The sequence below is a fragment of the Pseudopipra pipra genome, chromosome 2, assembly GCF_036250125.1.
Source record: "Pseudopipra pipra isolate bDixPip1 chromosome 2, bDixPip1.hap1, whole genome shotgun sequence".
NCBI classification, from domain to species: Eukaryota; Metazoa; Chordata; class Aves; order Passeriformes; family Pipridae; genus Pseudopipra; species Pseudopipra pipra.
This window is the reverse complement of record NC_087550.1, coordinates 89019774-89047521: the sequence shown is the minus strand read 5'-3', so window position 1 is coordinate 89047521 and position 27748 is coordinate 89019774. Positions and strand designations below refer to the sequence as shown.

General features: G+C 42.3%; 1 protein-coding gene across 13 annotated transcripts in view; it reads right to left on the bottom strand.

Moving 5' to 3' along the window:
- MAP4K4 (mitogen-activated protein kinase kinase kinase kinase 4) overlaps positions 1-27748 on the bottom strand; it is a 170480-nt gene that overhangs the window by 80683 nt on the left and 62049 nt on the right. For all 13 annotated transcript variants that reach the window (XM_064646328.1, XM_064646329.1, XM_064646335.1 and 10 more), the window contains exon 3: positions 10604-10660. In XM_064646328.1, coding sequence (XP_064502398.1) covers positions 10604-10660 — 57 coding nt within the window. The remainder of the gene's footprint in view (positions 1-10603; positions 10661-27748) is intronic.

The window sequence follows — 27748 nt, the reverse complement described above, 5'->3', positions numbered from 1 at the left end:
TTGCAAATCAAGACTAGGCTAGGTACATTTCCCAAACTTTTTAATCAGAATTGGGGAGCAACAGCAATTCTGAAATAGGAACAGACATATCCCTCAGGGACTCAAATTGAGTGGGGACTTGTTTGATCATGCAGCCCCCTCTGATCTACAAATCAGTGCAACTATCATTTTATAATTGACGCAAGGCTTTACATTTAAAAAAATTGTTGCAAAGGGGTGTAGTAACAGAAGAAAAAAGAAGAATTCAGAATGAAAACCAACAAACTCATTTATAAAAACAGTTTTATCCCACAGGCTCAGAGAGGCAACACCAATAAATGCTACTGAAAAGGCTGCTGAGTAAAATGTGCAAGAGACAAATAAACCCCTCCTTAAAAATGCTGCCTTTGCATCACTGTTTCCACAGCAGTGACTCAGGGCTGCGTGTCCGCCTGCAGCCCCGGCCAGGAGGACAGGTTAGCACAGGGGGGGCCAGACAGCCAGCTGCCAGCCACAGGAATGTTCTCTCTCCCTGCCTACTATGGTCTCTCTGCTCAACTACATTTCCGTTTGGTGAAATATTCCACATAAGAAAATCATTTTCAGGGATCATGGATGCTCTCCTTTCTTGCTCTTGCAGGCAGAGCCCAGGTGCTTTGCCAGCCTGGTAATAGTTATCTGAAGGTCCATGGGCTGCTGTATTTCCACTAGGATTTCCACTTAGTTCTTACCAGCTCTAGAATGAAACACTAAAACTCAGTTCAGGAAGAAGGTGCTGCAGTGGAAAATATCCTTGCTGAAGCGAAACACTGCAGAAATACCTCATATACCAAACAACATACAAAAAGCTGAGCTCACTTCTGGAACTGGCCACTCCACTAGGCAGAGAGAGAGACGCATCATCCTACAGAATGAGGTACAAAAGAGAGCAGGCTGTTGAACTCTCACCGCATCTTTTGCACCAGTGATGTGCTGGGTAAATAAACTACCATTTTACCTGGTGGATGTGAGGCAGAACACAACACCCATGTGTTTGCTACCCATACAGGAACAGCAGTGCTTCTGCTGATAACCTGATCACTTCTCACAGGCACACCTTTCAGAACAAAACATTCAAGAAATAAAGCCTCACATTAAAAAGAAAAATCAACAGGGACAAAATGATGTTTCCCTCCCAAAACAGGGAAACATCGGAACAAAAAGGTGCCTCCGTGGTCAGACTCCCAGTGCTCTAAGATGCTAAGAGAGATGGCAAGCACAGGGGAACAAAATAAACTGTGTGCTTATTATGAATCACCAATATTTGCAATTTAATGACAACACTTTTCCACTTCTGTTTAGTGTTCTCTGCACTTTATTTAGTGTTCTCTGACAGAAAGGTTACTCTATATCTAGAAGTATGTACACAGGACCCTTGCTGGAAAGGACTTGAGATACTTCTAGGCTCTGGAGACAAACAGCATCTTCTACACTGATTAACTGAACTAGTTTGCACAGCATCTTCAGGGCTCTTTTAACACTAGCTCAGCTGTGTGTTTCCCATTGCATATTTAAGAGATTGGACACAGTGGGAGACAAATACTTTCCTGTTAGGCACAAGGGCAACATTTCTCGTGGTTACAAACCAGCTTAGAGTATAATGAATTCCCAGGTGCTTCAGCATTAGCACTTGCTACCATAATTGCCAGATTTAGGAGCTGGGCTTGAAGACTATTTCAGCCAACAACTCCATGCACAATCATTCAAACTGTGTCTCCCAAAAGGAGCAGTGTCGAGGGACTTAGAGAAAACATTTTTGACTCATTAAATGTTGGAAAGTTGCTGGTTTATGTTTATATATACATATGCATGTTAAGAAAGAAGGGGAGAGAGATCACACAGGGTAATCTCAAATGTACAATACTAGATTTGTGCAACCACAAAGAAAGAACCAGAGGGAAATTTTAAAAATGCTTGAAAGTAGTTTGTATGTGCTACCCTGCAGACATTCCTATAGCTGCAGTACGCACTTGAGATGTGAAATATCAGAACTTTTTTCTTAAATAAAAATGAAGTAATCTACTTTCTCCACCTGATTTACTGCAAAACAGTGGTCAGCTGACTGATAATGGAAGGTGGCTAAGGTCTGTCTACCACTTCCAAAACAGAGGTTATAAATTTCAGCCTCCCATTCTCCATGCAGCCTGCCAGTTTTCACATAACTTGTCAGGACTTTGTATCTTCAGAATTTCTCCTCATTAAACTTGGTCAAAGTTGACCATCAGAGCCAAAAGTTATTTGGTAAAAGACAGGACATAATCAGTATCACCAAGAAGCCTCATTTCCTTAGGAAGTCAAGATAAAAATACGGAATGTTGTAGCAAAAACAGGAGGAGCCCACTGGCAGGTGTGGTTTATGAAACTACAGTTAAACACAGTCAAGAAAGATTACATTTCAAGCAGATATATCCTCTTTAACATAAACAGAGAATTAATTCCCCTGACTTTGATCCTAATGCCCAAGCCAGATTTTAAAGTGCACCTCTGAAAGACAGCAGTTCATACTGGACCTGGGATCTTTTGCTTGCCTATGCAGGCAGGAGGAATACGCCATAGAGCCAAATTTGGCCTGGAAACTTGCTGAAATGAAGGTACAATGCTCTGTCACAATTCTCGTTGGTTTTACTTTGCCCAAACTGGCAAGAGCACACACGCTCTAACACTGTACTGACAAGGTTGCCTTGTTGTCTTTCAGCAGACAACATGTCTGATTCACTGGGGGTAAATTGAGCTGTGCTGCGTGTCTGACAGAAATGATATAAAATGCAGCCCCATACTTTTTGCTATTATCTGCACACAAAACATTTCTGTTTCCCATCAGAACTCGAATCTCCTCAGACAGCTCAGACAAACAGAGCTCAGCACTGTGGAAGGCAGTGGCAAATCACACAGATCAAGGCCACCTGCACAAACACTCCCCTCAGCTTAGAAGAAATGCTCCATCACTAGAATTTGCACAGGTTATTATTGCTCAAATGCATGTCAGTGCAGGTATGACTGGTAGGTAAAGTATCACAACTGTGAAAGCATCTGCATGCTACCCACACTGAGCCTTCACCCACTGTTACTATTAGGGTCCAGATTTCCCTGACATATATAGATGCTAGCAGTTATTCATATACATATGAAATCACATTGTCATTAGTGACGTCTCTGTCAATGCTAACAGCAGGTCTTCAGATGACTGCAGGTAACCAAGCCTAAGGACTGAAGAAAAACAGGCACAGGATTAGAGCTAAATGCATGAGTACTGGCCTGATAAACACCTGGACTGATAAACAGTGCCTAAGGGTGGTAACAGATGTCAATAAGTTCACCTAAATGACTTATCCTTTCCTTCTGAGTGTGTCCATGCAGTTGCACCATCAGACCAAAGGAAGAAATTTTTAAAGAAAAAGTCCAGACTTGTCCAAAGAGTTCAAGACTTGCAGAGAAACCTTAATATACAATCCTGCCCTTCTGCCAATGGAAGTCAGCTGTAGCTGTTTCCATTATGCCCCATTATTAAACATTAGCTCTCACATACTGACAAGCAGCAGCAGGTCTCAGTGCCACAGCTGAGGAGTATATCCCGAGCATCATCTGTTGTGCTACAGCAGAGTGTTATCTGGTTCTCTTACAGCCAGGTAGGCAAAATTTTAAAGCTGTTTTCCTAAAACTAGGAGATTCTTCTATGCTCAAAACTACAGCAAAGTTCCCTTTAAGTGGCCATAAATTCAGGTTGTGTTATCTAAACTACATTACAATTTACAGAGTACCGGCAAAACATTTTCTTCTAGACAGGACAAACACCTTCCACATCAGATGACATAAACATACAGAGGAGGAGAAGGCAGAGACAATACAGCTTTCTTTACACTTTCTCAATATAGTGTTCCACAATCAACCTTGAGTATGAAGCCATCTCCTAGCCTCAGTGGAAAAGCCATGCAAGAGGAATCCTATTAAGTGAGCACCATGAAGCCTTCACAGCCTAAGTTCTTTTGCCTTTGACAGATAATACATGCTGGTGAGGTACCAATGGTGCCCTCAAGGATCTTCACGGCAAAGGGAAAACGTCCGTTTCCTCCAGCCTTGAAACAGTCCAGGTTTCAAAACAAGCACGTTAGAATATATAGAGCAGTATACCTGCAAGGACGATAGGCTGTGCATGCAAACAGTCTTCCACTCAGGTGGAAATCTTGTATAAGGAGAAAATATACGTTGAAAAAAGCAGACAGAGAAACAAGCGTGCATGTCTGAATGTTCTACATCCATTTTTTTCTCTCCCTTTTGTCCATTTTTCCCACACACAGTATCAGTACAAAGTTGCTCTTCGCTGGGATACAGCAATGCAGAGCCTTAGTGCTGGACACCAGCTCTCTCCAGCAGTATAATTTCCCGACCTTCTTGATACAGCCACAGCTTTCTGCCCTGACCTCAAACCGCCTGTGAAGCTCCCTATTCAACCTCCTCTTTGCAACTCCATCAAACTTGACATCCTTCCTTTTCCAAATAACCTTCTGAAGCCCAGCAGTCTTGCTAACCACCTAAGTACTCAGATGAGGAGAGTGGAAGTTTGCCCTTTATCCAAACTGGTGCCAGCACTGCTGCAGAAAATTTCTTGTATCATGTCCAAAAATTGCAGATCTGACTCAAGCCAGGTGTTAAATGTATTTGCCATGCTGGGAGATAAAGTCACTGTTCCTTGTATGACTGTAAGAACAAAAGGCTCTTTAGAGTCAAATGTTGTTCTACTCTGTTATGACTATGAGCTGGCAAGCTAAGCACTGCCCAGCCACCCAAGGACAGGTGTGTTGTGATGTGTCTGGCACCCCCTGCAAGGCCCTTTGCACCGCATCACCCTGAAGACAGACAGGACCACCCCCGGCTGACCCAAACTGGGGTCTCACAGAAAAACAGGCAGCACAGAGCTGCAGGAGAGCCTGGTCTCACACAGATGTCAGCCAGCGCAGCAGGCCCTGACAGCACCCAGGGCTGAACCTCACAGCATCAAGTCAGTGGTAAAGCAGGGGAAAGAACTGTGCCAAGCTGCTGGGCAATGGCATGCAGCAAAGGCAGGTGAGGGATCTCAATTAAGGAGGGAAACTGTCAATTATACAACTGCTCTGCAGCTCAAAAAAGGCTGCCCTACCATCTGCAAGACTGTCGTAGCTCTTTTGACCTCCTCCCAAACCAGATGTTACAGCTCAAGGGACCGCTCTGTGCAGCTCTGTTTTCCTCTGAACTGAAACAGATAGTTCCCAGCAGCCTTTTTTTTTTTTTTTATTTTTTACCTAATCCCTAGAAGAGGTCAGAGGTTAATCAGCTTCAGGACAGACTGGACAGCAGAGCTATCCACATCGTAAATACCTTTCCTATTTATTCCTTTTCCACAGAATGATTTTTTGTTTTGCCAGGTAACTGTTTAACCCAAGACTACAAAATGTTGTACAGACTAGTAGTAAGCAACCTCACATTTGAGGGACAAGCAAGCAGGGTGCCAGTATTCCCCATGGAACAATCAGGATTTTTAGATCCCTTATCCATTTTCTCAATTCATATTAAGAAGTGACTCATAAGAAGAGGTAACACGGCAAAGGCTTGAAGTAACTTTACTGACTTCAGGTTTGCTTTGGCTGACTTCACAGTAAGTACAGCCATGGACCAATATAAGTACTTTCTTTATCAGGCAGCTGCACTAAGCCAGGTAAAGCAGTGCATTCATATCTCTGCACTAAAAGGATGGCCCATATTCAGCTTCTCCAGACTGGCTTGACCCAGTTCTGTTGCACAGGGCCACAAGTATATGAATTTCCCAGTCTTCTAGCGTGAGCCATCAGCTTTTTAATTTTTTTTCCCTCTAAACAGATCAAAATCCATGGATTGTCTTTCAGTCTTTATGAGGAATAAAAGAACATAGATAATAGTTTGGTGTTTATTATTTTGTTTTCCCCTCATTTTGTCTGCCAGTTTGTGTGGGAATATACACATATTTTTATCTATCTGTGGTTCTTCTGCAGCCTACTTTGGGGATGTCCTATGGACAGCTCATCCAGAAGACTGCAGTTTATAACACCATGTAGGCTATAAGATAGAGACTCACAAGAATCAAAGGCACTTGTCTATTGCAACAGAAATAAGCAGTCAGCAGAGTCAGGAAGATGGCAATGAGTAATTCAGGTAACCTTTCCTGTTCTAGTTATGGAGATGTGCCATGTTTCTCTGCAGGCCTGGGGGTTTTGGTCTGAGGTTGTTAATTTTTCTGCAGAGGACGTACAGAAACAGCAAGACAGGCGAGCACTAAAAGCAATCCAGCTTCTTTCACAAATCAGCAGGATACAGTATTCAGTTGTTTACTTAGCATAAGTTTACACGGACTAGACTGGACAAGTCATGAAACGCTGGGCACAAGAGCTGAGAAATGCTGCTATTAAAAAAGGCATGCAGAAAACTTTCCCAAGGGATGCCAAGTGTGTGTGTGGGAAGAGGTAGGAGGAAGAAGCAGCAGCATCAGGGGTTATAACAAACAGAGGAGAAGCAATTGTGTTTTTCCCTCAGTTACTAAAGCTTTCAAAGAGAAAAGCATTGCTGGAAGCGGAACACAGGAGTGACACTGGAAACAACCATGCAGCTGCAAGGAAAGCTTCAAAAGGAGTTAAGCATAGTCAAGCTTTTAGGGTATAATGTAAGTTAACAGCTTGGGTGCAGGTAGATTTGCCAAGTAAGCTTTGCTAAGGTTTTAAATGTTATTTACTTCACAAGAAAACCGATTCTTTAACTGAATAGTGACTACCGAATTTTAAGAGTCATGGAAATCTTACAATTATGGAAACCTAACAGTCAGTGAGTGGAAGGGGTCAACACAGACTGATCACTGCCTTCTCCAATACAATGTCACAAAAGGAACAGAGACCCTACAATAAAAAGATTAATGACAGACTACAGGAATCTCTCAAATAATGCCTCCCCACAACACATGTGCAGCATGAAAGTCATCCTACATATGTACGTTTTCTAAAACAATTTTTAAAGTGCCTATACAATGATAGGTCATATTGTTCCCCTTTTACGGTCATTGGGTTCATTCCAACAAGGAATTAGAATAGCTTTCCATTGATGAAGACTGGTGAGGTTTTTGGTTTTATTTGTTCTACACTCTAGTGAATTTTTTTCAGCCTACATGCACTGTAGCTTCGCCCTCAGAAAGTGAAAATAGGACCTACATGTGCACCATTCTGTACTAAAACTTAGAGATCTTTAGGTCTTACAGATCCCTTAGTGCTCGCTTTAGTGCTGTAGAAGTAAAGATCTGTAAAGATTCATACAGTCTTCTAAGTCTTTTCTTAATTTGTTTAGAAAGGAGGAAAATAGAAGAGGCAGGAAAGTTTTATGCACATCAACACCCCCCCAACATTTAAGGCAGCAGTACTAACTAGTCATAATATATTCAAAGATCAAGCTGATAGCTTCAGCCCACCTCCTCTTTTCTCATGATTGCCACCATCCTTTTCAAAATTAAAATCTAAAGAGAAAACCACAAGAAAAGATGAGAAGGATGAAGAGCATTTCCACAGTGCCATGTACAATACAGAGGTATAATGTTTCTTCCAATATCTCTAGTCAGAGATTATACTACCTCATTTTCTTCATGCCAACAAAAACTTTTAAAGGAAAGCCTTTACTCTGAGTTTGACAACTCACCTGTTTGGGTGTTAAAAACTTTACAGCCCAGAACTCACAAAACTTCACTGATCCTGAGCAATGTGTGAATTGCAGAATCATGGCCTTGAAGTCTGAAAATTTGGGGTGTGCCCACAGAGCATGTGAACACATTAGGTTTTCTAATTTGTTAAGCATTTGGCAAAGCAAGCACTGGATCAGAGGTATCCCAGAAGAAAGTCTGTGTCTGTTCTCAACTCAGGTTAGTCAAAATAATCAGATATCCCTCACAGTACTGCTTGAATTTAAGCAGAAAGGCATAACACTGCCAATAAAATATGCACATTGGCACAAATCACCTACAGCTTCAAGCAGCCACTCATTGGAAAAATCACAATTTCAGTTTTGTGAAAGTTTCCACTGAAGCTTCTTTCTCCATGGGCATGGACACTGTTAGTATTACCATTAGCAGTTCATCTAACTGTAGCTCTTACAGCAGGCAGAGAAGGTGAATTTGAGGCTGTGGTTTCTTCAGCGTTTCTTTTGGGACAGAGCTAAGGGTGGCAGTCACTGTCCTCTCTACCCCCACGTTCTCTCCTCCCATTGTCCCTGTATGTTGTGGTGAGCTGCACTGGAGATGGAGCTGCATTGTTTGCCAGCAAAAGGAGGTGTTCATGAACCATCCCATGTCTTAAGGATATGGCTGTATCTGGCAGAAATGTCAATTTGAGCTACTGCCCCTTCTCCCTGATGGCCAGCAGTAGCTCTTTTCTGGTCTCATGCCACCTTCTTCATCGAAATCACACAACAGTTGGCAACATTATGTGTTAATCAGTGATCAATGAACCAATCCAGTTTATAAATAAACCAGAGGAAGGAGAGGAGTGAGGGTATTTTTAAACTGGAACCGCAGCCTGTTCAATGATCCAGGTCACCATCTGGCCCCCAGGCAGTCGTGTCGGCACAAGTGTTGGGAAACAGGCAAGGAACCAGCAAGCAAGACTGGACAGGAACATCCTATGGCCACATCTGCCACTGAGAGAATGATCCATGCAACGGTATCACCCATGCCCAGTGTTACAAAGTGGAGCTGATTTAGCATGACTTGGAAGAATTTACACATGTTTAGCCCCTGCAGACTCATTACTTCGAAGTAAAACACATGAGGCTCCACTAGTAGGAAAGACAATGATTTTTTAAGCTGCATGGAACTAACATCTCCAAACTCTTCCCTCTGACTGCCCTTCATCCCCTCAAAAAGCATTGCGTTTTTGAGAGACCATGCCAATATACAACTTGCTTTTCAAAACCAGATGAAAATTACAGAAAGCTTCAAAACTTAAGCCGTGTCCTGCAACATGAGTTTAGCCATACCTAGACAGCATTTTTCAAGTGTTTTCCTTTTGCCGTGCAACCTCTCCATTACAACTGTTTGTGATTAATACAAGATATCAAAAACAGAAAGAGTGTGCATTAGAGCCAATCTTAATATTATGGAAGAATCCTTTGTCATGCACAGTCCAGCAAGCTGCCCTGTGTAAAACCATTGCACAAATGGAAACGCTGTGCAAAGAACATTCACTGTGTGTCAACACACCTTCATTTCTCTCTGGTTTCTCTGCTTGTTAACTGCAGCAAAAAAAGCATTGCCTCCTCATGAAGGCAGACTTTGACAAACTTCAGCTGAAAATTGATCTTTATCAGGCCATCTTACAAAGCAAGAATATCTAGCTCTTGGCAGACACAACAGCTTAAGTTAGAGAGCAGCAGTCACACTGCCCATCGATCACTATGAGATTCAGAGATAAGACTGAAGTCCTATCAGTTGACCTAACCCTGGCTTCTTGTTTTCTTCCTCACCTGCCTATTTACCTGTTACACCCTACCACTCATGTAGGACCTTGTGTCCAAGGCCACTTTTACTCGTTGCACCTATATACACACTAAACTACAAAATATTTTGCAGCAATATGCTTCCAGGAGTTTTGCTTAATATAAGCAGTCTTGCCAAAGACCCCTTGCTCTGTATAATGCACACGCATTAACAAAATTTTCACCTGAATACCTGTAAGATTGAGGAGTTCAGAAGACTAAGACACTTAGTTTGAAAAGGTACAATACCTCTACAGAACAGCAGTATCAGTCAAGCATTGCACATGGGAGGCTCTCATTCGATTTTAAATCTGAAGCTCTGTTAATTAGCGGATGTAACTCTATACAACACAACTGGAATCAACAGGGAGAAACCCATGCTTTTCTTGATCTTTTTTATGACTTAAACTGATTGCTTTTTGAACAGCATAAACTGCAAGACATCTAAGGATTCAAATATAGGCACATATTTTTTATTTCTTTGACTGGGTTCATTTCCCTTCTTTCCCATCTAAGTAAATCCCTGTGGGTCAGTTACTACTACTACTACTACTTTACATTGCTGAATTCTGCTAGCAATCTGCTCATCAATCCTGCATCATTCCTGCAGATGTTTCTGCTTTCAGTCTTCTTGGAACTTTATTGGACCCATTCCTTTGAATAAACATATATCCTTTGTAGGCTGCAAATGTACCAGGGAGAACACTGTCCTCTGTATCAAGCAGCCTCCTCACCTTCTTTTTCAGTAAAAGCAAGATGATACATTTAAGAGACAAAAAGTGAGAAATATGATTTTTTTCCCCTCTTCTAAGAAATTTCTGAAAATGGAGTGCTGTGTGCACTCATATGCCCTGGCACTGGCCAAAGCAATTTGTAAAGGCCAGAGGCCCCAGCACACAGAAATCTCGTAAAGGGCAGATGGGTTTGAGAGGTCAGGTCGTGCAAGCAGAGAGCAAACATTCACATGTAAAAATCATGCCCTTCAATAGAAATGTGAGGTAAGCCATATACCATCTCTCAAATATTAAATTTTACCCATGTTGCTAATAAAGCAGAAGGTTCCTCTACTCACCTCTGTAACGTCCATGACTTTGATGGCCGCCAGCTGACCCGTTTTGACATGTCGACCCTGAATAAGAGAGAGAGAACTGTCAACACCAGCATTTCACCCATCCCTTCAAGCATACGCAGAGCAAAATATCTGGACAAGAGTTCCAGTCACTGGATTTTTCCCAGATGTGCTAGACCCTTCTTATATGTCCTAGGAAAAAACAACAAATACTCTAGATGGCTAAAAAAAAAAAAATTCTTTTTAAAATGTTCTTATACAAATTTCAGAACCTATTTCTTTTTCTCCACATTAAAATGATTATTATGATGTACAGACAGATGATATTCACAGCTTCCCTTCTGTTTACTTTAGCAAAGCTTATAGTCATTAATGATAGTCTATTAACATGTCAGAATAGATAAACGCCATGTGTTGTATATTTTATTTCTATGGACCAGTGCCTGGTACCTGGGTGACATATTACTAGATAAATGTAAGCATGCTTAGGGTGTTAGCCCATGCTTAGGGCTTAGGACATTTCTCCTTCTTTTGGTCTTCACTAGTAAAAAAATGTGAGGTTTTTGCAAGTGATGCATCAGACCTGCAAGAGGTCTCTTCATTTGTCTCACAATAGCTAGAGAAGAACAAGATGCCATCTCTCTTCAGCTACTCCATGATAAGGATAGTTTCTCAGTACAGCTGGAACCGAGTTAATAGACCCCAGCTGCTGCAGCAGGGAGCTCCTACCCTTCCTTCCTCTGCCTCCTGTCACATATTTCTCCCAGGAGCACTGAGCTCCTTCTGGCACTCATTGTATCATACGACAAACTGATTGAGATCACTAAAATGGCAGAAAGTTAACACAGTTAAGAAACTGCAGGCTGGGGCAGGGGATTGCAGTCCAGGAAATTAAACTGGTTTGTTCTGCAGTCGGAACAGAGACAGCTGGCAGGATGCAAATCGCAGGGCTGGGAGGCAGGAGATATGACAGGCCCCTCCAGCACTACAGCCCACTCCAGGTGGGCTGCAATTCACCTCAGCTGACTTCTAACAAAAAACTTTTTCTCTCCTCTATATGTTTACATGAAGTGGGGACACATCAATTAGCTGGTTTGTACTTTTTTTCCTAAACAGGCATTTAGAAATGGTCCCTATATTGGTATTTTCCAGCTCTCCACTTAACCCCCAGCAGTTTGCCTCGAGACTTCTAGTCAAACAGCCCAGTCTCCCAATAACTTTCCCAACCACCATCCCCAAAAGGTCTTGTCTGCATCAGTCAAGCTCTCCAGCAAGAGGAATGCCCACTATATTTCATCACTTTTATCACAAGTAATGATAAAACCACAACAAAACATTTCACTAAAGTTACAGTTCCTTTATTCTTCTCCTCACCTATTTCTAAGTTTCCTAGGCAGAAACTCATATGTAGCATCCACTCTAGCTGATGGACATCAACAGTGCATTTTTTTCCTGGACTAATTTATTAATCTTGTTACAGATTCTTTCAAGATTGACACCCCAGAATGAAAGCACCCCAAACCACTAGTCGCTTTGGAGAAATCTTGACCCCTTCACATCTTACGGTGGCCTCCATGGAGGTAATGGCCAGGCATTGCTGGTGCATCCAAAAGGATGAAATGCTGCAGAATTGGCTGCCTCAGCTTTCTTTCACAACTCTTTTTGTGCTGCGCTCTCCCCTTACTAACCAATCCACATGCTTTCTATAAATACATTACTGTTCTCAGGCTTTTGCTTGCTCTGTAAACTCTCCTTTACTGCAGGCATTTCTTTTTACAGCTTGGTCTCAAGCTGGTTTCAATTTTGAAACAAAGTTAGGGTCATAACATGTGTGCAGTAGCCAAGACTGACCTTACCTTGACCTTATTACTTCTTGAACCAAAGCCTTTCAGCAAGCCCAGGAGATTTCCAACTCCAATTTCCCACCCTGGACCTCTGCCTAATGACAGAAGCTTGTGATCTTCTCCTCAAAATTTACCATCCCACAAGGAAGGAGGGGAAAATGGTTTACACCAAGGCAGAAAAATTACTACCCTCAGCTCTGACCCTATTTTCCACAGGTCCGTCGAAGGAACTTGAAGGCCCAAGGACGTGGGATGATCAGTTTGAGACATAAAAAGAATACACTAAAGATAAGACAGTTACAAGGACATCTTAGAGGAAAAAAAGCTCACAACACTAAGGACTTCTGAAGAAAGAAACTTCTTTAAAAAAGCAGTTAACCACTGGCTCTGCAGCAAGGTGGAGATGCTAAAATGGTGGCAGAATATACTCAAGCAGAAAATGTGGCACACAGAAGAGCGAAGTAGCAAGACATTCATAAGATGCCACATATTTTATGGAATTTTTGCTCTATTTGTCTTTTCAAATCTACAAACTACTGGTGGGCTTGCTATTTCCAGAGAGACACCTGAAATTTCCCAGGGCTTAGCTTCACAGCTTTTCTCAAGTCAGTGTTCCTCCTGTGAGACTGGCCCACTCAGGATGACTAATGTGCATCAGCCCAACCATCCTTCCCCAGCAGCTTCACAGGATCCTGATGGTGCTTCCACAAATGTCCCTACGAAAACCTGGGCCAGCTACAGCAATTGCTCATGTTTCGCTTTGCTTCTTCTGGGATGGGAAAAGCTTCTACATAACGCTCCTAAGGGACTGAAAGCAAGTGAACTGCAGTGTGGGAAGTGTGGGCTGCTCAGTATCCCAGGCCAAATTTAAACCATGGTCACTTCAAAATATTGTTTAAAATTACTCCAAATACCCTTTTCATAATGTATGGAGCACTCTATATTCTAAGCATCTACAACATGAGGGGACAGGCCTGCATGACATTAATTTATATGAGAGAAGTAAAAGGATATTTTGAAGACACATTCTTTTCATTAAAAATATTTTCAGAGGAAAGGAGAAAGCAAATATCACAAGCACAGCATATAAGCATGAGCTGAGTTTTTGGTTTGTTGTTTATCTGCTTAACAGTTCTGTTCAAGAACAGACTTGTCAAACTATTAGCATGCTTGTATAATTTTGCTCATAATATGGCTAAGCAGTCCCATTTTGGAAACCAATATTCAGATTTTCATAGCCAGCTTTTGCTTTGGAAAAAATTTTCTGCATTAAAAAGAGTAATAATTAAATTGCAAAGTGATTGAACATGAAGAAAGAACTGCAGAAATCATAGATGGGAGAAACCCTCTGAACTCAATCTCCTGGGATTAAAATTTATTCAAATCCAACTCACAGGACACTTCATAAATGCTGTAAACATTAAGGCTCCATACAGACACCATATCTCAGCAACACCACTCCATTGAGAAAACACTTTTCATGCAGAATGAGGCCCCTGCTTTAGTGCAGTGTGGACTTGTGGCATTATGGGATCTCCCATCCTCATGGCATGGCAGAGGTTCTTGCAGCTTTGTTTCTCCAGGTGCATTGTTGTCAATTACCATCTGGATATCTAAAAAGCTCTGCAAGACTGCAAAACGCAACCCATGCTAACTGAAAACAGCAGTTTCTTAAAATACTGCTAGATGCCAAATATCAGAGGCTGGGGATCACAAGATAACTGTCCCATGGCCAGAATGTTAAGTATGGATATGAAACATGCAATGGAGACAGCAGCAACCAAGACGCATCTTGCTAAGCATAAGATGACTGTCTCCAGAGCCAAAGGACTGAGGAAGCTGCAGAGGTTTCACTGCATAGTAGTAGCAACAGATAGAAAAGGCTACATCATGCTGGGAGTGAGTTTGCCTCTTACCAGGTTTCAGCATGGGGGCCACAAGAAAACGTCAGCACTGTAAGCTCATCCCCAGAGAAATGAGTTCACCAATACATTCCCTTCATTTTGACCACGTTAAGATTTTATTGATCAAAATTTCCAAACTACTTGTCATTTCTTATGCATTCTTCCCACCTTTCTTTCCCTCATTTCATGGTTCTATTCATATTAAAGAACTTCATTATCCTCCCAAGGAAGAAGCATAAGAATATTTCTAAGACTGCTACCTGCACCATTGCATTTTTAAATGGAGTCAATAGAGTTGAGATCATCAGCCCCAAATTTTGTCCTGTTTCTTCTTGTGCAGATGACAGAAAGTTCATTTACATAAGGTTACAGCTTTTCTCATGAACACAGCAACACTGCAGCATTTAACTGGATCTTCAACTGAATCCACTACTTAAGCATATCCCATTTGTCTGATAGCAATATGCTGTTTATTTCTCATCTCAGCGGGCTTTATGCATATTGAAAGGCAGAGGGGACAAGGGGAATCCTTGGTAAACTGCCAAGATCTGTAGAACATTATAAATTTCAAGCCTACCCACACTCTCCAAGTCAGTTAATACACCTACTTCTTGCCTCTTTCTTCCTTGGCACACATTATTACTGTAAAATTTTTGTTCTGGAAAGGTTCAAAGGCAAGTGCTGTTATGTGCTGTTTTTCATGGTGCTTTTTTTTTCTTGTGCCTTAATGTTATCAAAGAACTATGCAAATGAAATGCAAAAGGAATCCTATCAGCTCATTTACTTCCAACCCCTCTTAATTATCCAAGATGTGTATTTCACAGTAATGCAATTCTCCTACTAACATAGTTTCAGGCCTGTTTAATAACGTGCCTTTGGGAGACTGTTCCTGTAAGCTTGGTCCCCAGCTAAATGGCACAGAAGCAGAATATGGGGCAACATTACACATTAAGGAAGGAAAGCAGCATATGTGACTATGACTTGGAAGCTTGGATTATCCTGTACACTGTACACCATTAAGTCTTTTGGAAAACTTCTCTAAGCTCCCAGTATTCTATAATGACAGTTGTAGAAAGAAGAGCAACTGATTTGAAAAAAAAAAATCTACTAATTCAGTTTCAATTGCCACAATGCACAGAGAAGCAGCAGACCAGATTTAGACATGCTATCGAGTGAAAACTCACCACAGTACCACCTCTTAGTAGTGCTGTTCAATGCCCCCATGCTAAACAGCTTTCCAATTTGCTTCTCATTCAGTTGACTCTCAACTCCTACCAGCCTGAGGCAAAAGGCCATGAAGCAATATTCTGCTATTAGGTTGCACACAGCAGTGCAATAAACAATAACTTACTATTCCAAGTCATGTTTACCATGAGCTCTTTTTGTCACTCGCCAACACAGAAAGTTGCAGACCAACCAACTTTGCATTGTAAAAACTTGGACTCTACATGACGCTTCTTTCCAGTCCCCAAAAAGATTAGGTCTACCCTGTGAAAAGCAATGGAAGTAGTGCTTGTGGAGGAAACAGAACACATTCTGACAGGCAAAAAGACACAATGGCACAAAGTGAAAGCAACCTCCCCAGTCAAAACCAAATAATTAAGTATAAAGTCTTCTTAAGCAAAAAATCTACCAAAATATTGCTGTTCCTGCTGATACAGCATTCTGTACGCTCCAGCAATGGAGATAAATTCGTAAAAAAGATATAATGTTTACATGGCATGAAGACTACTTCTACAATAAAAATGAGCAAACAACCCCAGTAACAAAAGCCTGGGAAATCACTGCAGAAACGCATGACAAATAATCATCCTGTTAGATGATTTCTAAATCCAAACCAACCAGAGCTATTAAAGACTTGCACTGTTTTAAGTCAAAGACAGGACAGGGCTCTGAGTTTTCCCCCTGTCTAACTCTTGACATCCAAGGCCTGGAAAGCAAAACAGAAAACAACATACTCTCTATCCTGCTTTAGCTATCCATAGGCTCACTTGCTGTCTGTGAAGACATACTAATGGCAATTTACTCATGCATAGTACTGCATTCTGTGAAATAATGCACAGAAAAATGCACAGTTATTATCAGTCTTGTTCTTCCAGGGACAGAGTGAAAAGATGTCACACCTGCTAGGAAGAAAAAAAGATAGTTCTATGCACTGATTTTTCATTTTGATTGCTAGTTTTGTGGTAGCTTTCCCACTCTGAAAGATGCTGTATATACATTATCAGAGGCATTTCCTTCTCCCAAACGGCTCATTGCCCAAACAGGAGAAGGGAAAGGCAAAAAAAAAAAAAAAAGATGGTGGGAAAACTGTGGCAGCAAGCCACAATCTAACTTTCCCAGGATCACAACAGGTCAACGGCAGAGCTCAGCTAGAAGGCATCTCTGCTGACTCCCAGCACCCTGCCCAGCAGTCCACCTTGCCCCACTGATCAGCAGGAGATTGTTTTGTCTGATGGGAAAGGACAGAAAGAGAATTGCAACGGCAGACAGTTCTCTTCACATTCACCTGGAAAACAACACCAATTTCCCACAGGACCTTAGAAAGATTTGCCTAAGTGAGGCCTGACGATTATGCCTATTACAGTTCACAGCTGCTGAGACATCTGACTGGGAAACAGATTTAAAAAGATATCAAAAGAAGGGGATGTTGCAGGGGAAAAGGAGGGTAATAGGTCCAGCAGCTGTTCAGTTTAAGACTATGGCTGGCCCTTCATCACCCAGTCATACCAATCTCAGTCCATTCAGCCAACTGGGATTCCTCAGGACTACACATTTCCTGGCTCAAATGGCACCAAACACTCCCTTATCAAGTAGAGCCTACAGACTTCCCTCCTTTTTATTCTTCGCAAATACTGAGCAGGAAAGGTTGACAAACTAGGGCCTGCTAGCAACACGGGCAGCAAGGCTGCAATGTGTTTTTCCACAAGGCCTCAACTTCAGGCCTTTTTGAAAGATATGTTGTGCTGAGTGCTGCCCCTCTGTCAGACACCCCAATCATCAGCTGTGTGCTGGATCAAGCTTTGCTGCTCTGTAGGTGGCCACCCAGAGCTTCCTGCCCCAGATTAGATGCTTCTTCTAAAGGGACACTTGAGCTAACTGGCTTGAGACCCCAGCCTGGAAAATACTATCTTCAAGAGCCATCTTTGAAGTCACCATCCCATTCTTCCAATCACCACCATGGTATGCCCACATTTAGGGACCTTTACTAAAAGCACCATCACTTGTTTTCTCTTATAATAGAGTCCGCACCCTCAGCCCTCTTCAAAAAGAGACCTTACTAATCTTTGCATTTTTTTTCTGTTTTTAAACCTGCCTAGGTAATTTAGTTGGCACAGTACTAAAAGACACCAAAAAACCTCCCAAATTAAAACAAAAGAAAATAATTAAACCAGAGTAGAGGCATACCTCCCACATGGATATGGTTGGCTCGGAGAACATTTGGCTTCCTTTAGGAAATATCAACTAAAATCGGCTGTGTCTGGCTCTCATTCAAACCACTTCTTCACCCTACCTTAATGGCTTTACCAGTCACTAAATCCACCCCTTCTAACACTGATTTGTCTCCTCGGACGCCTGCAATGATATCTTTCATACAGAACAATTTCTTTCTGGCAACTATAATTAAAAATAAGCCATATGGAGAACACTAAGAGAAGAATTTAGACCAAAATGATAAATCATCTACTTCTAGATACAAAATTACATGTTCTACAGATACAGAGGCACTTCCATCACCAAACACTTTCTGTTGTATATTGGCCACTGCCTGAAGGAGCAGCAGGCAGGATTTGGTGGCATGGCCAATAACACAGCCTGTCACGGGGCAATGTTAATCAGGTTGAAGGGGACCACCACAGGTCACCAGAGCAAGTCCTGTACTTGCCACATGCCATCACAACCACAGCTCCCCACATGGGTGGAAGGGGACTTTGAAACAATGCAGGTGCCTCTGCAGCTGAGAGAGACAGCAGATAAAGGGCAGAGTCTCACCATCACTTCTCCAGAGTGACATCAAAATAAGCCTGTACAAAAAAAAGCCTTGGGCTGCTCCTCTTTTGTTTGACTGGTTTTTAAATGGATTCATATCGACATTTAACTCATCACCCCGGACATGCAGAGCTGAGCTTTCTGACTGAAAGGAGCAATTGACACCCTGTGACCAAGGCCCTCTGCATACCCACGCAACTCTGCACCTATTTCACTCCACTCACTACCAAGAAGCTGCTGAGAAACCACCTCAGTGCTGGGCACACCCCTTCTGAAAGAGGAGGCAAGATGCCCCCGATAAATTTATGTATTTAGGCACAGAGCACACAGAAGTGCCACAGAGTCATACTTTTCTTTGTGGGGGAAAAAAAATAATCAAAACCTAGTTAGTCCTTGCCCCTCCATGCACCACCACTGTTATAAGCAGCCTGCACTCTCCTGGGGGCATTGTCAGAAGTTGTACAGAAGGAAAACCAAGTTCACACACACCCTACCAGCCTTGTTGCATTCGGTCTACTGACAAAAAAGAGCAGCTCTGCGAAATTCGGTCTACTGACAAAAAAGAGCAGCAGCGAGAGGTCAGTGTCCCTCACTGGGCAGCATCCAGCAGTCACAGACAGCATGTGTCCAGCTATGCTGCTTCAGGGCCTGGCTGCCTGAGGCACCATCCTGAAGTTCCCACCATTCTCCTGGAGAGCAGCAAGCAGGGTAATAAATAGAAATCAACTTTTCCTTAAATTTAAAGTTAGCTAAATGGAAGGCATAAAACCTCATTGTAAATGCAAAAGACATAGCAGGAGGGGAAGGGAAAAGGTGGAACAATTGGCTTCACTGCTTTTTATTTCCCTTTTTAGTATGTTTTTAGATTTGCTGCTGTTGATACAGCCCACTGGACACGGAGGAGCCCAACACACACAACGACATGCTCAGCTGTCCCCATGAGGAAAGTCCTACCTTTTGTCTAGGTGCACCAGAAAATGCTAACACACTCCATGGGGAAGATCTGCTAGTACTGGACAGATTAATATTAATGAGGGGCAAGAGGAAGGAGAACCTTTTCCATGAATACTATCCCAGTAGAACAACACAGCTGAGCAGAGCAGGGAAGTCAGGCTGTGTAACAAGTTTTATTTCAATGTGGTTAAAATTAAAGATTTCATATTGACAGCCTTTAAAAAATTCCAGTACATTAGCATTAAAGAAGAAAAGTTAGTGAACTCCTAAATATACATTTATTTATTTATATTAAAAAAATAGGTTCCAGTCCAACTGTCAATACTCCTCCAGTGCTAAACCACACAACAAAGATGGGCTGGAACTGTGTGGTTTTGAGCTTTTTGCTTTTCCTACGCAGGGGAGACACTGACTGCCATCAGGAGTTGCACTTCAATGATCCTTGTGGGTCTCTTGCAACTCAGAATATTCTGTTCTTCTATTCTGTTATCTTTCCTTTAGCTATTACAAACATCATCAATGCGACTTCCAGTTAGTCACATCTTCTCACTACTACGGACTAAGAAGTCATAATTTACCTGGCAGGAACTGCTGAAGTTAAAATACATTTTCTAGAGCACCAGGTATGCTGCAGGAGTACTACAAGAGGAAGCATTCTTAAAAAGAATGGGGACCATGTTTTATATTGTAACTCCATACATAAGAATGAATTCAGAAATATTTTACCAAGTTGCTTGCAAGATGCAAAACACACATTTAGCCTAAAGTTGTATGTATTTTAATTAAATGAGGACTTGTACCAGGAGACTATTTCCAGCATTTTTATCTTCTGATAACCTGCCAAGTACATTTGTGATTCTAAAGGGGAAAAAAAAATCCAAACCACCTTGTCCTTGAGAAACTGGCTGGTGGCCAGCGAGTGATCTGTAAACAGCTTTGTGTCCACACAAACTATTTTCAAATACTCAGGCAGTATTTTCAGACCTCAAACTATTTCTGTGTTATCAGCATGGGAGTTTGACTCAAAAAACCAAGCCTGTACTAACAACCCTTTCTGTACCAGACTCAGTAACAACAAAACCCCAATCTCAGAGGTTGCAGAGTCATTTATTTCTTTCTTTATTTATCAAAAGAAAGACCAAAATGAAGGCAAATTCCTGTCAGTTGCTACCTGGATAGTATTTAATATGCATTCCCAAAGCATGTGGCAAATATGTTTATTATGTGAAAGAGCCACATGACAGAAAAGCCATTATGCAACACATTCAGCTCACAGGTTAATCCATGGAAAAGAACAGCATTAAGGAAATGGAGCCTGCATGTTCTCCAGTAATGACTTTTTATCGAGTATACAAGAACACACCAAGTGCCTACAAAAACTAGTCAAAACACGTTCACCGCTCTTGAATAACATACTACAGACTTTCACAGATCAAGTTGTGGCAAACAAAAATGGAAGAAATTCCTTGGGAGAACTTGCAAAGCAAGGCCACAGTGCTGCTCCCATTGCAGCCAGTCTTCTCCTACCCTGCTCCGCACTCAGGGTACAAATAAAATGCAGATTAAACAAAAGTTATTTTGGTGCAAAAGGGTTTGTGAGATTTCTTTCCACAGGAAAAGTCAGCAGATCAATACCTGGCTGTGAGCCTGGTGTCCCCCCCAGCAGAATTTTAGGGCTTTTGATCAGTCAGCCTACATGACAGCAGTCCTGCTGGCAACAGACAGGTATACCTGTCTCAAAGCACCAAAAGGATCTTTGCATAGCAGTTAACAGGGCTCATTGAAAGTGCTTTGAACTAATTTTGAAGGGGGAAAGGGATAAAACCAGGATTGCTAGAGATAACCCTAAGAGAAGCATGCCAGTGTTTGAGGGACAGTGTGCTACCAAGGTCCTTCAGTTTGCTGTAGAGGTTGGGGATGGAGATTCATGTAGCAGCAAAGACACAGTGGGTTATTGGTGTGTTAGAAACCACAAAAGCATCCAAGAATGGTTACATAGGAATTTGGGCTTCTTCCCCCAAAAAGGTGACAGAATCAATAAACCACCTGAAGTTAATTTACCCTGATGCACAAAGCATGGGCAACAAACAGAAGTCATCGTACAGCAGGAAAACTATTATATAATTGCCATCACAGAAACATGGTGGGATAACACTGTATGTTAGGGAGTGTTTTGAGTGTCTAGAGCTTAATGATGGTGATGACAGGGTAGAGTGTTTATGGGTAAGAATCAGAGGGAAGGCCAAGGCAGATATCCTGGTGGAAATCTGTTATAGACCGCCCAACCAGGATGGAGAGGCAGATGAAATATTCTATAAGCAGCTGGTAGCAGTTTCATGATCACTGGCCCTTGTTCTCACAAGGGACTTAAACTTACCAGACACCTGCTAGAAATACAACATAGCAGAGAGGAAACAGTCCAGGTGGGTCTTGGATTGTGTGGAAGATTATAACTTCCTGACACAGATGGTCAACTGGTGACAACTAGAGAAGGTGCCTCGCTAGAACTGCAGATTGTGAACAGAGAAGGACTGCTGGGTGATATGACGGTTGGAGGTCTCTTGAGCCAAACAATCACAAACTGATAAGAGTTTTCAATTCTTGGAAAAGGGAGAGGAAAGCAGAACTACTACCTTGGTCTTTTTAGGAGCCTGGTTGACTAAGACCATTGGAAGGTAGTCCAGAGGGGCAGAGGCTTCCAGGAAGCCTGAACATTCTACAAGAAGGAAATCTTAAAGGCACAGGAGCAGTCTGCACCTGTATACTGAAAGACAAGGTGGCAGGGAAGAAGACCAGCCTGGTTGAACAGAAAGCTTTGGCTGGAATTCAGGAAAAAAAGCAGAGGTTTTGACCTTTGGAAGAAGGGGCAGACAACACAGGAATGTAACCAGGTGGCCAAGAAGTCCAGTGGCATCCTAGCTTGTATCAGAAATAGTGTAGCCAGCAGGACCAGGGCAGTGATCATTCTCCTGTACTCAGCACTGGCGAGGCCACACGTTGAATCCTGTGTTCAGTTTTGAGACCCTCACAACAAAACAGACATTGAGGTGCTGGAGCATGTCCAGAGAAGGGCAATGGAGCTGGTTAAAGATCTGGAGCACAAGTCTTATGAGGAACAGCTGAGGGAGCTGGGGTTGTTTAGCCTGGGGAAAAAGGCTCAGGGGAGATCTTAGTGTTCTCTACAAACACCTGAAAGGAGGCTGTCACAAGGTGGTGGTCAGTCCCCTCTCCCAAATAAACAAGTGACAGGACTAGAGTAAATAGACTCAAGTTGTGCCAAGAGAGGTTTAGACTGGGTATTAAGAAACTTTCTTTACAAAAAGGGTGGTCAGGCATTGGAACAGGCAGCCCAAGGAAGTGGTGGAATTACTATCTGTGGAGGTACTCAAAAGACATGTATGTAGATGTGGCACTTGGGGACTTGCTTTAGTAGTGGACTTGACAGTGCTGGGTCAACAGTTGGACTTGATCTTAAAGGTCTTTTTCAACCTAAACAATTCTATGATTCTATGATTTTAGTCCCCAGCACACACCCCTTCTGTAGCTGTAGATAGGATATACACTGCAAAACTTTTTGACACTACACGAAAGTATTATGTAGCTCGTGATCCAACATCAGCCATTCCTGTAGACCACAAGTCACTACTCTGGACCACAGTTGCCACTAGATGTAATATAAAAACTACTAGTCAGAAAGGCCAAGCTTTTGGTTGTAAATCATTCGGCAAACTGGAACAAATAGGACAACTTACTGTTGCCCCAGACTGCAAAAGAGGAGTGAGAATCAAAATTCAGCTAAGGAGGATGACTCATACATTTCGTAGTTGAACATATCTGGGGAGCTTATTCCAGCATCACTTTAACCATGAAACCTCTGTAATACTGCACCACTTCCCAGGTGGCAAAGGGAAAGGAAGAAGGGGGTGGTGGGTATCTCAACCCCAAACACTACCCCATATGGGCAACAAGGTTGTCCCTCTGGTGCTGCAAGCATTCTGGCAGCCACACTCACATAAAGGGGAGAGGCAGTGGGGACACAAGTGTCTTGACAGGGTTCCATCTCACTGAGGGCAGATGCACAACACAAAGAAAGCAGAAAATGGGCCAGCCCTGCTGATGACTACAGCAGGCTGACCATATCCTGGCCCACCAACTCATCTCCTCTAAATACAGATACGGAGATGAGAGCCTGTAAACAGTTTGGACTAATGTCCCAGCCCCTGGCAAACGAAAAAAAATACTTCTCCAGCAATCATCCAGCCCTGACTCAGGAGCGCCCTACACACCCAAAGTTTCCATTCTCAGCTGGCTGTTTTCCAAAGAGACAGTCATGAGAGATCCCATGTATCTGCTGATACTCTGGCATCTCCAAGAGCAGAGGCAGCTTGACTGTCAGGGATGCACCCAGACACATCTGGATCACAGCCCAGGTGGAGCCAGCACACGGCCTCCCGCAGCGTGGGGCTTTGCAAAATAACCGGTCACCTCAGCTACTGCAGCTCAGAGGCTGACCAGACAGGGAACAGCCCAGAATCCTCCAGTAAGTTTTTGGTTAGGGATTCACAAGTGAAAACACTGCTTAATCACACTGAGGATTTAAACTTTAAAATTTTAATCCTACAAACACAGATATATATACATAGTGCTGTAGCCAAATTTAATCTCTAACCGTTACTTTCCACCACTTCCAGTCTTATTAAAAGAAATGGAGAGGGGGACTGGAAATAATTTATTTTTTTTAAAGTAGAAGCCTTCCACTTGCTTTAAGGTATTTGCTCGGTCACACTTTCCTATGATGTACAGAAAGCTACCTACAGAGGAAAGTCTGAGCAACACTGCCTCAAAAGCTACCCACCATTTACATAAATCACCACTTGAATCTGGAAAATAGTCACGTTAATCACAATCAGGTACTCTGACCAAACACTAAAGCCATGACCTAAATACATTATGTGGTATGGTGGTGCAGAACAGCAGTTCCTAGAATTAAGCAATCTTCCAATTAAGTGTCATGCACTGAAAATGAAATTAAATTATCTGTGATGCTGCCCTACTACTTCTACTCTGAATGTTGTATCACCAGCAGGACTGGATTTCCAAGATGCGGGGGAGGGGTCTACGCACCCCAGATGTGCCTGTCCCAAATTAGGGCCCTCTGGGGACAGCTAAAACAAAGTAACTATTTTTTAAAATTGTACTAAAACTGGATTTCCAAAAGTTCCAATGCTTTTAAAGTTTGCCTTATAAATTTACAGCCATTTGTCTAATTATGGAAAGAGCATTACAGTTTATTATAATCATGTGTCTGCATTGAAAACATGAAGATAGAAAGCTGGAATAGATTGCTCAATTATGTAGTGCATAGCTTTTGCAACTGCTGTCAAAGTAGCATTCATAACAAGTCCAAGGGCTTGTCTTTCAAAACACAAGCACGAGCAATATTTAACACTTAAAGCATTTTCACCGAACCAATGGATCACCAGAAGCATATGCAAGACAAAATTTAACTGAAGTGTTGTCAAATATGGACCATGACTGAAGACGCACACATGCACGGATTTATGCCAAGTGTGGGGCAGCCCCACCAAACACACAGCTGAACTAAGGGCTGACTATGGCACGATGCTCTAAACCTGAGCTTCAATGACTGATTCACCACCTGCATCACCAATTCTGAGTGAGAAGACCCTGATCAAAGTCAGAATCCCATCCCACCCACCAGCCCAGTAGATGAGGGTGCTTCACCACCCAGGGAAACTACATTCAGAAACTACAGGACACAAAGGGAAGGAAGGTTGGAGGCAGCCACCAAAGCGCAGCTCTGGCAGCCCCATCTCTAGCAAAGTTGTTAAATTCTGGCTGGAATGCTGCTGACCTATCACTGCAGGTAAAAAACACAGACAAAGTGACACACATACACTCCAAAACACATTTTCCATCAGCACTCACCTTTGCCTGACAGTCTATGACAGGGAGGTAGGCTCCTACAACCGGCTCTTTCCAAGGGAAAGCTGGTGGCTCTCTGACCCTCCCAAAGGCACCATGGGGGCACCCGCTGCAGCTACACACAGCCTGATAGAGGGCAATCAGGTCCTCACAGATACACAGGTGTGTCTCAAAGGTCTTATTCTACCTAGATCAGGGCCTGAAAGGCTATTTTAGTCAAAAACAAGTAAAACAAACAGAGTTCTTGTGCTCTCTCCTTCTCTAGCTACAGTACATCTCAGACTGAGATGCCTGGAAAGGAAATACACAAAACAAAGCTCAAAGCCACCAATTAATTTCCATCTGAAACATCAAGAAAACCCCCAAAGCTTAATTTGATATTATGCTGGGCTTGAGTTCAAATAAACACAAGAATTCAATGCTGGAAGCATGTAAGATGCCCATACAGCAGAAGGAAGGGAAGGAGCTTGTACCTTCCACCAGCAGAAAGCTACAGGGGCTTCCTTTTCTGATTTTTGCCACAAACTCTAAGTGCAACCAAGAAAGAGGCAAAGCTAAGAGGACCAGAGGTAGAATCATCCGAGATCCAAAAAAAAATTAAAACTAAGGAATGTAACATCCAAGTTTCTGCAGGGAGCACAGAGCACAGGTTCCTCAGTATGCAGTCAAATGGCTGGGGCAGAGAAAATAAGCAGATGCAAGTTACTGGCAAATGTCAGCACTCCATTTCAAAAAAACTAGCAAGTGCTTGATTTTGCTTTAATGGATTTTGATGACTCTGCTTTTTATTTTCACTTTTACTATCACTTCAGTAGCTTAAAACCATCTTCTATACACATTTAAAAACTGATAACTCACAGCTTCCATTTAGTCTGCTCATTAGTTTAGGAATTTCAGGAGACAGTATTCCAGAGAAAAAGGAAAAAAATAGAAGAAAACCAACATTTCTCCACTATGTGAATACGTCTGTAGCTAAAAGAGATCTACCTAATTATAATGTTTGCCATTCGCATTTATAGTTAGCATTGAAATCAGTGAGTGAAATTCAACAAGAAGTTGCAAGCAAGAAAAAGCAAACATCTAGTTTACTGCTGCATGAAAGTCTTCAAGAACCATCCTTGGCTTCAGTACAAGCAATTGAAAATTAATAGAAAAACATACTACTGTGAATTTGAACTAGATCACTCCAGCTTTCCAGTCTTCATTTCAGACAGAAATTCATTTGGTTTACTTTTAAGACTCCTGTGAATGTGTTGCACACTCAGTGATAAGTACACACTTACTGATGACAAGTTTTAACTCTGTCTCAAGATAGAAATCATTCAAAGCATAGGCAAGCCTGTGCCAATATATTCCAAGCAAACAAACTAGAAGATACGTTATATACTTAAATCAAGACTGATTCTTTTAAGGAAATCCACTTAGAAAGGAGATCTTCAGGCTACGTTTCTCTAGGCTGCCCTATGGAAGAGACCTGAGAGAAAGAGTGGGTCAAAACACAGCAGAGAGGACAGATGAGCCCCAGGGAGGAAGCAGGGCAGAGGTCTGCATGTCCAGCTTGGCGCAGCCACGCTGGGGAACCACACCACTCTACTGCTTTAGGAGAGCCCTGGGAAATAGAAGGTAACAACTGCAAACAAACAAAAGCTTGTTAGTTTGGTGGATGGGTCAATGGCAAGAGAGTTGAAGACTATAGCATGTAGGTACAAGTACAGCTTTATCTTTCATCTCTTCCTCCACATCAGATCTTCAGCACTCCCAGCCATGATGACTCCATTTATCTCAGTAAATAGTATCTCAAAAGAGAATACCTAATAAATTCAACTATTGCTAGGATTTAATTTCCCCCAGCTTGTGAATGATTAGCAAAGCCTTTCTTTCTTCAATCAAGATTACCTGATACTGGATGGCATGTGACACTCACAGGTAGGCCCTGGCAAGAGTGCCGAGCAATCAAAAATCAACGAGGAGAGGGAAGGGTGGCAACACCCAATGGAGCTTCTTTTCTAACTTTATACATCCAATCTCAGACAAAGAAATCTGTTTTATGGATGTACCATAACAAAAAGAGGTGGCAACCACTCCATAAAGCTGGAAGGAACAGTCAAAGAAAAAGCAGGGGGGAGACAGGGATGGAAGAAAAAGGGAGTTGCTTCCAGGACCATTAGTCCTCACAAAGGATCCCTGCCTAGCCACTACTAGGAAGGACAAATCAACACAAGAGGACAGGCCGTTACGACAGACAAGCCCAGGAAACAAGCGAGCACACAACAGATTATAAGGATGGGGAAATGCCAGAATTCAGTAATCCCAGCTACTGCCATAACCTGCCAACGTGCTCTTCGCACAGAGGAGTCTCCCTTCAGACCACCAAAGTTCATTCTTAATGGGGAAGAAAACCATTGCATAAACAGTGTTGTTGACTTATTGCCAATACAAGATGAAGATAATTTCGGTCCTTGAATGCCTTTAATGAGCGTTAACAATGCATCTCTCCACCACAGCTAGAC